The sequence below is a fragment of the Oncorhynchus tshawytscha genome, linkage group LG03 (assembly GCF_018296145.1).
Source record: "Oncorhynchus tshawytscha isolate Ot180627B linkage group LG03, Otsh_v2.0, whole genome shotgun sequence".
NCBI lineage: Eukaryota > Metazoa > Chordata > Actinopteri > Salmoniformes > Salmonidae > Oncorhynchus > Oncorhynchus tshawytscha.
The window spans coordinates 18,385,769-18,396,788 of record NC_056431.1 but is presented as its reverse complement, the minus strand read 5'-3'; the positions used below and the strand labels follow the sequence as shown (position 1 = coordinate 18,396,788).

General features: G+C 42.3%; 2 protein-coding genes across 6 annotated transcripts in view; one reads left to right on the top strand and one right to left on the bottom strand.

The window, feature by feature from the left end:
* Nucleotides 1-514: 514 nt before the first annotated feature.
* On the bottom strand, nucleotides 515-10,959 carry LOC112229098 (GA-binding protein subunit beta-1). Of its 5 annotated transcripts, none has more exons than XM_024395004.2 (9): nucleotides 10,942-10,959; nucleotides 4,835-4,945; nucleotides 4,466-4,633; nucleotides 4,065-4,259; nucleotides 3,666-3,798; nucleotides 3,428-3,508; nucleotides 3,076-3,240; nucleotides 2,174-2,292; nucleotides 515-2,087 (listed from the first exon to the last, which is right to left on the bottom strand). In XM_024395004.2, exons 2-9 carry the CDS (start codon nucleotides 4,940-4,942, stop codon nucleotides 1,620-1,622), a joined length of 1,437 nt encoding a protein of 478 aa, XP_024250772.2. In that variant the 5' UTR covers nucleotides 4,943-4,945; nucleotides 10,942-10,959; the 3' UTR covers nucleotides 515-1,619. The 5 variants fall into 5 exon arrangements, with proteins under 5 accessions (XP_024250772.2, XP_024250757.2, XP_024250777.2 ...); XM_024394989.2 differs by lacking the exon at nucleotides 10,942-10,959 and adding an exon at nucleotides 5,764-5,903 and having other exon boundaries at nucleotides 4,835-4,942; XM_024395009.2 differs by lacking the exon at nucleotides 10,942-10,959 and adding an exon at nucleotides 5,764-5,902 and having other exon boundaries at nucleotides 3,693-3,798; nucleotides 4,835-4,942.
* The window catches only part of LOC112244711 (tyrosine-protein phosphatase non-receptor type 23-like), a 28,145-nt gene continuing 23,316 nt past the window's right edge, over nucleotides 6,192-11,020 (top strand). The window contains 1 exon segment of the mRNA XM_042311362.1: nucleotides 6,192-6,410. Within this exon segment, the coding sequence (XP_042167296.1) occupies nucleotides 6,327-6,410 (84 nt within the window). The 5' untranslated portion in view covers nucleotides 6,192-6,326.

Here is an 11,020-nt window from a genome sequence, read left to right as displayed (position 1 = left end):
TATGCCTGCAGGTATACACAGTGTACAAAACATTAGGAACACCTTCCTAATATTGAGTTGCACCCCCCCATCGGGGAATGGACTCCACAAGCTGTCAAAAGCATTCCACAGGGATGCTGGCCCATGTTGACCCCAATGTTTCCTACAGTTGTGTCAAGTTGGCTGGATGTTCTTTGGGTGGTGGACTATTCTTGATACACACAGGAAACCTATTACCATACCCGGTTCAAAGGCACTTAAATATTTTATCTTGCCCAGTCACCCTCTGAATTGGACACATACACAATCCATGTCTCAAGGCATTAAAAAAAATCATTATTTAACCTGTTTCCTCCCCTTCACCTACACTGATTGAAGTGGATTTAACAAGTGGCATCAAATCTTTCACCTGGGTTCACCTGGTCAGTCTGTCATGGAAAGAGCAAGTGTTCCTAATGTTAGGTACACTGTATGTAGATGCAGTTTGTCGATGAGCAATAGTCATATAATAAATAAATCAAGTAGCATGCATGGATAGAATAACAATAAATACTTATTTATTGAATTCTAAAAATACATTTAAGAAAGGGGTATTCAACATAGAAAACAATTTCCCATATTTTCTCACTAACATTATTTTGTAGCAAAATGTTTATTTTTTTTCTACTAACCAACTGGAAGATAAACCCCGATTGTGCTTTTAGAATGTTCATAAAGAAACACTTAGTGTCAAATTAACCAGCCATATAAAGAGAGCATATGTAAACAATATTTTTCTGAGAGTATTAGTTTAAACTGAGTTGCGATGACAGATCAATGTCTATTGACAGATGCTGGTCTATACAGAGTGTAATGCTTTAAAATGACAAAAGGAAAAAAATAAGAGAATAAGAATAACAGTGACTTACACATTAACTCTAAAATCTAACACTACTTGGAACAAAAAAGGAAAACCTACAGTATCTTAGTGTCTGAGTGGTCTGCAGCTAAAATAGCACTAGAATAGGATATTCAAGACAGATTTAAGAAAGCTGGCCATCTAGCAAAGAAAAACCGATATCCCACACCTCGACCTCACCCACAGATGCCCAAACACTCACACATACAGGTACGCAAATAACTAGAACTTAACCAGCCTTAGAGAACATTTTCTGAAGAATCAGATGCATTCTCAGTTAGCACTATACACTTGAGCTAACTTGATTCTATTTTAAACATGACGCTGAAGACATGAACCAGAAATGCTGGGGATTGAATATCCTATATTAGAATGTGTTGCAAACCTTATTCTTAGGAGAATGAATGCACAGTGCAATCAAACCCACATTGCAGTATTTACACTCCTATGCAAACATAGCTTTTCTTACTTTCTCTTACTTTCTCTAAATTCACAGAAATGTTTGTACACTGTGGAGCCATCTGCATCCTTAACTCCTCCTACAGGGCTCAGCGTTAGCTTACAAGTGCTCGCCAATGGCTTCTTCATCAAAAGTATTGCAAGTAAATAAAATAATCTCAAAACCTAGTTAAATACAATGTTATCGTTCTAAAATAAACAAGTAATAACCGTTAATATTAATATAAAATCATAAAACAAGACATATCATGAGAGAACACCAAGAGAACAGAGGGATGCTTGACTACCGCCTCCTTCCACGTCCTCGTCCCCTCCCTCTCCCCCGTTTGGGGGTCGTTGTGACCTTAGTTGAAGCCTTCTCCGTTTCCTCTGTATCATCCACTGTTATCTGTTCTCCCTCCCCTGAATCCAGCTCCTCCTCCACTTTAACCAGAATGGTGTCTTCCGGAAATGGGACGTCCTCCTCCCCTTCCACTTTGTCCTCCTCCACAACTCTCTCCTCGGTCTCGTGTTGTTTTTCCATTTGGACCACCTCCTCTTCTGCCTCCTGGACAACTGTGCAGGTAGAACCAGTAGCATTGCTGGTATTGTTGTTCTGTTGTTGCTCTATGGCCTCCTCTAGTCGGAGGCGGTACTGCTCAGCCTCCTGCTCCTTCTGTAGGAGCTGTGTGCGGTACTCCTGGGCCTTCCGGTTGGCCTCCTGCAACTGCTTCTGGAGCTGCTCCCGACTGCTGTCCCCCGACTTCGCTTTCTGAGAACAATGGACACACACAGTAAGAGGAGAGAAACTATTTCAGAATATTATGCAAAGCCACAAAAATGGGGACCTTTGCTGACCTTGTCTTTGGGTCTGGTTAGGATGGCTGCAGGCTCTATTCTCCTCTTGCGTGCAGGAGAGGGATAAGGCTCCTGTTCCACCACCTCCTCTGTGATCTGACCAGCCGGGACTGCCACCACTACAGAAACAAAACACAAACTCATGAATGCATTCATTTTAATGTCTTGAAAAAGGCTGACATGAGCACAAGTAAAATCTATATAAACATACACTCATTGGCAGTTTATTAGGTACACATATCTAGTACCGGGTTGACACCCCTCTGCCTCCAGAACAGTCTGAATTCTTCAGGGCATGGATTCTACTAAGTTGTGGCGTTCAAATGTTGCTCAATTGGTATCAAGGGACCTATCAATAAGCTTTTTCTTGTTTTTAAGCTGATAGGAGTGGAACCCGGTGTGGTCGTCTTCTGCAATAGTCCATCCGTGACAAGGATCGACAAGTTGGGCATTCCGAGAAGCTGTTCTGCACTGTTATTTGCCTGTTTGAGGCCTGCCTGTTAGCTTGCACGATTCTTGCCATTCTCCTTCAACCTCTCTCATCAACAAGTTTTTTTCCACAGGACTGCAGCTAACTGGATGTTTTGTTTGTTGCACTTATTCTCTGTAAACCCTAGATACTGTCATGCGTGAAAAGCCCAGGAAAAGCCATTTCTGAAATACTGGAACTGGTGAGCCTGGCACCGACAATCATACCATGCTCAAAGTAGCATAGGTCACTCATTTTACCCATTCTAACAGTCAAACAGTAACTGAATGCCCCGATGCCTGTCGACCTGCTTTTCATAGCAAGTTACAGCGACCTGACTTACTGTTTGTAGGAGCGAACCATTTTCGTGAACGGGTGATATGCCTAATAAACTGGCCACTGAGTGTATATATAGATGTGGTTTCCTACTTACTTTGCTGCCCCTGCATAGTGACAAAAAACTGCTGCCCAAGTCCCGCTGGCTGCAAGTTGCCGTGTTGGTCCGTCACTATGGTGATGACCCTCTGACCTCCATCACCCACTACATGCTGAATGGCCGAATCCACAGAATCTGCAGCGATTGCATCCTCAGATTTGCCTGTGGGAAAGATAGAGTTACTTACCATTGCAGTCTAAGAACTATAATACAGATCTGAGTTAACCCTAACGCACAGAGTTATCATTTTATAGAATATGATATAGATCAAAGTACTATTAATTGTAACATGAGTAGCTCAGAATAATTTGTAATGTTATCCTCATGGTTATGCATAGACATCACTTACCTGCATTTTTACCCATGGGACCTGAGGCTTCTGCCAGGGCTGCCAGTGTTGCCAGGACTGAGGTGGTAGAGACAGATTCTCCTGGAATAATAAGACAATGAAAAACCTCAATCAAGTCATCCCATTTAAAAGTGTCTTGGGTGACGTCAGGTGGTAACTAAGGTTCCCCATTTATATAAATGATAAATGTCAGCGTGTTATATTTGATATACCTCTAGTTAATTTGTACCCAACTTACTGTAACCTGTGCTCCAGTTGCCCATACCTGACTTGGCGGTGGTGTTGACGAGGTCAGAGAGGTTCACAACCCCAGCAGAGGAGATGATGAACTGGGGCTCGGGGTTCATGTTCACTTGGTTCTGCATACCATCCTGTGTACATACACAAAACACACCTTGAAGGTGTTATCTAACACAAAAACACAGATACAGTTCCTCCCACATACTGGGCAACAGTTTAACCTTCAGGGCCTCAACACGTGTTACATAAACCAGTGATAAGAACACATACTTGCACGTGTTTAGATAAAAAAATAATAATAATCTGTGTTCACTTCCCTTCTTATACAGACATAAGGGCATTTTTGTGAAAACAAATGATCAGAGCCATATAAAAACACCACACACAGTCCCTTCACCTGTAACAGTATCATGAGCTCAGTGTTGCTGGTATCCATGGCGATGTCAAAGGGCGTCTTGTCAAACTTGCTGAGGGAGTGGACGTCTGCTCCATATTTGAGCAGCAGCTCTGCCACCTCTCTGTGACCGTGCTGGGCCGCCCAATGCAGGGCTGTCATCTTCAGCATGTCCTTAGCGTTGATGTCCGCTCCGCTCTGCTAGGGAGCACAGCACGCCCCCCCCAGTGGTGGGAAAGAGATAGGAAGGTGAGACGGGTAGCCTAGATTCCAAAATGTGGGTGGTGAACAGTCAACATGAAAAAAATAACATTTGTTTGTCAGTCACTTTAATAAAAATATAACGACTATGTTTTTCATATAAACAGCTGAATACTGTCAGCTTTACATTTGGTTGCCCTTACACTGACTAGCAGCTCCACTATATTAGAGTGGCCCTCTGTGGCCGCCATGTGGAGGGGGGTCCTGTCCACTTTGGTCCGGGCATCCCTGCTAACGCCTGCTCGGAGAAGCACCTCAGCCGTGGAGTGGTGTCCATACTGAGCAGCTAGATGGAGCGGGGAAGTCCCCAGCTAGAACACACGGTTTGGTTTATGAGGACGCAGTCCCTACAACACTGTGTCTGGATTGTGTGAAAGAAGCCAGCACTGCAACATAGGTAGATTTGTGATGTACCGCAAGAGATCTGAGGAACAATATCTCTGTGTTAGGCTACATGCAGTGTGAAATCATAAATTGTGTAGATGGGAGTATCCCTACAGTGAGACCCTTACCCAATCAGTGGTGAAGGGAGCTCCATTGACCATGAGGGTCCTGACATCATCATCCAGCCCTGCCCGTGCAGCCTCCAGCAGCCGCTTTCCCAGGTCCACCAGTGACATCTACTGGGAGAGAGAAAGAGTGCTTTTGCATAAGAATGTCAAAACAATAAGACAAACCCCTTGAGTGAATAGAAGCCAGGCACTGCTAAAAGAAAGTCGCTAGAGAAAGGTTTTTGCTGCCAAAATAGAATTGTTTATGCTCTGCGAAACATGTCGCATCAATGTGTGTTATTGGTGTAATGTTGATGGTTGTATTGAAGGAAAAATTGCAGTACTAGGAAATATTCCGTTTGTGTAAATTTGAAGCAATCGTAGTCAGAACCCATGTGAAATGATTTATTTAGCTAAAATACAGTGTCAAATCACAGGCTAGCTGAAGAAACACTGACTGAATTATCGCACAGTTCAATTAGCTGGGCTTGAACTTTTCTCGTTAGCTAGTAATACGTATAATAATGTAACAATCAACAATATAAGCTTTGATACTTGGTTGGTGGTATGTTCCGGTGGAAGTCGAATATGAAACTACGGATGGCAAAGTGGGCACTAAATCTGTCTACTTCCACATCCGCACTATTATTGCTAGCTAGTTACTAGCATTCAGAACTGAAGATGGCTTTGATTTTCACAAAACTTCAAAGAGCATATCCCCGACACATAATCAATAACATCTTAATAGTATTTCGCGTTGGCGTTTTGGGTATTTAGCTACAGTGTAAGATAGCTAATAATGTTAATGGCTTAGTTTTAAAAGTAGCTAGCTCGTTAGCTAGCTATCTAACGTTAAGCTATGTTTGCAGAGTTAAATTTTTTTTTTTTTACACGGTTTGTTGATATTTAGCTACAGCTAACAATGGATTAGGTTTTCAAGTGTTGCTTACCTTAGCTAGTCGTTCGCTAAAAGTGCAACTCTTCTAATTTCTGCCGCCGAATGTGTGTTTATTACACTTTCGTAACTTCTACACAGCTAAACAAACATAATATTTATATTTTTTGCAGAATCAAATATGGCGGCCAGGCACACCGGACGTGGTAATAGTATGTAGTGTGCAGCAAAAAATGTTCCACAAATGTTCCCACGCTCAAACATGATAAGAGACACGAGTATATCTTATGTCAAGTGATACTAATATGTAATGTAGTTATTGCCCAACCAAAGACACTATATATAGCTAGATGTTTCAAATTCAAACCTCTGGTGAAACAACCAGTCTGATCTAATATAGTGAACTACATTTCCCATAAACATTTGCGCACTGGAACATTCCTTCTGGCGTCACGTCCCTTAGCATCCATCGTTTCCTGTTGAAGTGTAAATGGAGACATGACACAGTTGTTTGGGAATTATAAGAAACAATATAGTACAAATCCACTGAATTCAAAACTGCTGAAGTGATATTTAAATAGTCACTTGAACTCAGGCTCGGTGCAGTCGCTGGCAGCGATGGAGGCGGTCCCCCGTATGCCAATGATCTGGCTGGATCTGAAAGAGGCAGGGGAGTTTGAGTTCAGCCCGTCCGTGAGGCAGGTGAGATGGGTGAGGGAGTGGGATAACCGGGCACTGTCGGGTGGTTGAGATCGGAAGTCAAGCAGGCGAGGATTAAGATAATCATACGTATCGAGCACATCTAGACTGTTATTAGCCTGACGCATCAAGTAAAGGTAGTTAGCTAGCTATAGTATCGGGTTAGCTGTGTCAGCCATGACAATCGCCTTTGTTTACAGTTAGCTAGCTAAGTTGATAATTAGTTAGCTATTTATGTCAACATGTAGTTTATGTGCAGATACCCCAGTCACAACAAATAAATAGTCTTTAAAATAATGATGTCATTGTCACATGCACCCTGAACCAGTTTGCTTTGATATAGAGACAAGTCTGGCAGGTTGGAATCCTGTATGTTCACACCCCTGTCAGTTGTCATTAAGGGGAGGGGGTGAAAAATAGCCAAGACATTCAGAAATTAGTGCTGGAATGAGTTCAAATTAGAGAACAGCAGAGTAACGTTAGGTGAAGGGTCATAGTAGAGCCAGGGAAAACTGCCCTAGTCATCATAACATATGTCTGAGGAAATTCTCCCTCACAATATGTATTGAGAAATATTGCAAAGTAACACACCCACCACAATTACGTTTTATGCCTTACTATCCAGTCTCCTTTCTTCCATCTCTGCCTCGTGCGCCAGAGGACTTTTGCCCTCTTTGGTCCTTGTTTTTTTGATGCCTTTGTACCATATACATTTTCTAGCAACGTTTGTCAATGACATTCAATGACGGTTACGATTTTTATTATAGCAGCGACAGATTTTATCTGGAAATTAAATTAAGCATACCAGTCTATGGAAAAGTAATGGAAAGAAGGAGAAAGACAGCCCAGAGAATAATGGAGAGAGAATAAGAGTTCCATTGTTTAGGCTAGTGTAACAGATGTGAAATGGCTAGCTAGTTAGCGGGGTGTGCGCTAATAGTGTTTCAATTCGATTTTGTGGAGCGATGGGTAATGATGCTTCGTGGGAGGAAGTTGTTGATGTGTGCAGAGGGTCCCTGGCACAAGCCCAGGTAGGGGCGAGGAGAGGGACGGGAGCTATACTGTTACACTAGCAGTGCAGCTCGAGTACAATACATATAGACAACCATGTGTGATTTATTTGGCTACGGCTGACAAATATATTTTGTTGAAGACGGATATTATGTTGGAGGCATTTGTGTGCGTGGCTTGTAATAAGGACAAATAATGGTCTTGTTTACCTCCAGACTGTGGCTCCAGTGAGTCTGACTATAAGTAGCTCCTTATTAGAGAGGCTCATCACTGACTGGAGAATACTTACCACAGCAGGGCATGATGGGATTGCTCCAGAGCCATTTGGAGGCCAACTCCTCCCAGTCCAGCCAACAGGGTCATAGACAACCGTGACAAGGGAATGTTGATAAGATTCGGTTCAATGTTAAAACAGATTGACCATGTATTTGTCATCCAGGTTAAAATTTAGCAGATTACATGTGATGCATGTACATTGCATTCGGAAAGTTTTCAGACCCCTTGACTTTTTCCACGTTTTGTTAAGTTACAGCCTTATTCTAAAATGGATGATAGTTTTGTCACTCATTTGACACACAATACCCCAAAATTACAAAGCAAAAACAGGTTTAGATATTTTTGCAAATGTATGAAAACCCTTAAATATCACATTTCCATAAGTATTCAGACCCTTCACTCACTACTTTGTTGAAGCACCTTTGGCAGTGATTACAGCCTCGGGTTTTCTTAGGTATGATGCTACAAGCTTGGCACACCTGTATTTGGGGAGTTTCCCTTATTCTTCTCTGCAGATTCAGGTCTCTCCAGAGATCTTCGATCGTGTTCAAGTCCAGGCTCTGGCTGGGCCAGTCAAGGAAATTGCACAGCCACTCCTGTGTTGTCTTGGCTGTGTGCTTAGGGTCGTTGTTCTGTTGGAAGGTGAACCTTTGCCCCCAGTCTGAGATCCTGAGCGCTCTGGAGCAGGTTTTCATCAAGGATCTGTGTACTTTGCTCCGTTCATCTTTCCCTCGATCCTGGCTAGTTTCCCTGTCCCTGCCGCTGAAAAACATCCCCAAAGCATGATGCTGCCACCACCATGCTTCACTGTAGGGATGGTGCCAGGATTCCTCCAGACATGACTCTTGGCAATCAGGCCAGTGTTCATGCTTGGTTTCATCAGACCAGAGAATCTTGTTTCTCATGGTCGGAGAGTCCTTTAGGTGGCTTTTGGCAAACTTCAAGCGGGCTGTCATGTGCCTCTTACTGAGGAGTGGCTTCCGTCTGGCTGCAGAGATGGTTGTCCTCTGGAAGGTTCTCCCATCTACACAGAGGAACTCTGGAGCTCTGTTAGAGTAACCACCGGGTTCTTGGTTACCTCCCTGACCAAGGTCCTTCTCCCCCGATTGCTCAGTTTGGCTAGGTGGACAGCTTTAGGAAGAGTCTTGGTGGTTCCAAACTTCTTCCATTTAAGAATTAAGGAAACAACTGTGTTCTTGGGGGACCTTCAATGCTGCAGAAATGTTTTGGTACCCTTCCCCAGATCTCCGACTCGACACAATCTTGTCTCCGGGCTCTACGGACAATTCCTTTGACCTCATTGCTTGGTTTTTGCTCTAACATGCACTGTCAACTTTGGCACCTTTATATAGACAGATGTGTGACTTTCCAAATCATGTCCAATCACTTGAAATTAACACAGGGGGATTCCAATCAAGTTGTAGAAACATCTCAAGGATGATCAATGGAAACAGGATGCACCTGAGCTCAATTTCAAGTCTCATAGCAAAGAGTTTGAATACTTATGTAAATAAAGTGTTTGTTTTTATTTGGATAAATTAGCAAAAAATTCTAAACCTGTTTTTGCTTTGTCATTATGGGGTATTGTGTGTCGATTGAAAAAGTGTTTTATTTGATCAATTTTAGAATAAGGTTGTAATGTAACAAAATGTGGAAAAAGTTAAGGGGTTTGAATACGTTCCGAATGCACGCGCACACACACGTGTGTGTGTGTGTGTGTGTGCATTCAGAATTAATGAATGGATTTGACTATTTCAGCCACACCTGTTGCTGACAGGTGTATAAAATCAAGCACACAGCCATGCAATCTCCATAGCCTAACATTGGCAATAGAATGGCCTTACTGAAGAGCTCAGTGACTTTCAACGTCATAGGATGCCACCTTTCCAACAAGTAATTTCATCAAATGTCTGCCCTGCTAGAGCTGCCCTGGTCAACTGTAATTGCTGTTATGAAGGGAAAATGTCTAGGAGCAACAATGGCTCAGCCGCGAAGTGGTAGGCCACACAAGCTCACAGAATGGGACCGCCGAGTGCTGAAGCGTGTAAAAATCGTCTGTCCTCGGTTGCATCACTCACTACCGAGTTCGAAACTGCCTCTGTAAGCAACGTCAGCACACGAATGCTCTTGTGGCTGAATGTAAGCAAGTCCCCGCAGCAATGTTACAACATCTAGTGGAAAGCCTTCCCATATGTGGAAGATGTTATAGCAACAAAGGGGGGACCAACTCCATATTAATGCCCTTGATTTTGAAATTAGATGTTCGACGAGCAGGTTTCCACATACATTTGGTCATGTAGTCATGTCAATACTATTCAAATTTTGTCCACCACTTACCAGATTTGAATAACTGTACAATAATCCGTCTGACAAAATCAAAAAATGAATCAACTAAGACATCTTTCCAAAACTACACATCATTGATTATTAAACATGTATTTCTTAACAAAAATAGTTACCTACAGTACTGTGTGTATCATGGCGTTGGTCACCTTTGACATCAATGCAAATAGAAACCATTGTAGGGTAAATCCATTTAAGTTCAATCACCTTTTGGTTTAAACAAAACACTTTCCATACATGTTTGTCCATGAAAGAAGTGGTCAGAAATGCCAAAACATTCAGAAGATAAAACTGCTCAAAGTTGACCCATTTGTCATACCCCACCATACCATGAGACAGCCATGTCTTCATCACTGGGAAATATAAACTGTTGAGTTTGATCAAATTTAAAAGCTTACAAACGGGGTTGTCAAATTATTTCATAATTTCTAGATATGAAAACTGATTTGAACCTTTAACATCAATTATCTAAATGCTTAAACTCATTTTTTTCCCTCATATTCACATATGTTGTAGCTTAGACCCTACTTTACATCTGAGGTTTTTGTGTTTCCTGTTATAGCTCCTCCCACCATCCTCCTCTGGCCTATAGGAGGACGGGCTCATTGTAATAGCTGGAATGGAATTTTTGGAACAGAGTCAAACATAAGGTTTCATATGTCTGATACTGTTCCAGTCATACCATTCCGGACATTACAATGAGCTCGTCCTCCTATACCTCCTCCCACCAGCCTCCACTGATATGCCTACCTGGTCCTTGTCTGTTGGCTTTTTTGCATATAGCTACATTTTTTTTAATACAGTTCCTATTTCGACGCACAAAACCATTCAAACGAAGTATTCGCATACCGTCACCATAATTTGAATGGATAAATAAAATAAATAAAGGTCTTTGTTGACTTACTGTGTGAGGTGAAGAAAATACTTTCCTACGTTTGACATTAGCGAGAAGCAGGCCAGGTACTTCTATCGTAGGGTTTTCA

Excerpts from the sequence above, each read along its gene's own strand:
- LOC112229098 (XM_024395004.2), bottom strand. The coding sequence starts at position 4,942 with ATGTCACTGGTGGACCTGGGAAAGCGGCTGCTGGAGGCTGCACGGGCA. Across the intron at positions 3,799-4,064 it reads AGCTCATGATACTGTTACAG|GATGGTATGCAGAACCAAGT; the intron begins GTGAAGGGACTG and ends GTATGTACACAG. Across the intron at positions 3,241-3,427 it reads TCCCATGGGTAAAAATGCAG|GCAAATCTGAGGATGCAATC; the intron begins GTAAGTGATGTC and ends TCTTTCCCACAG.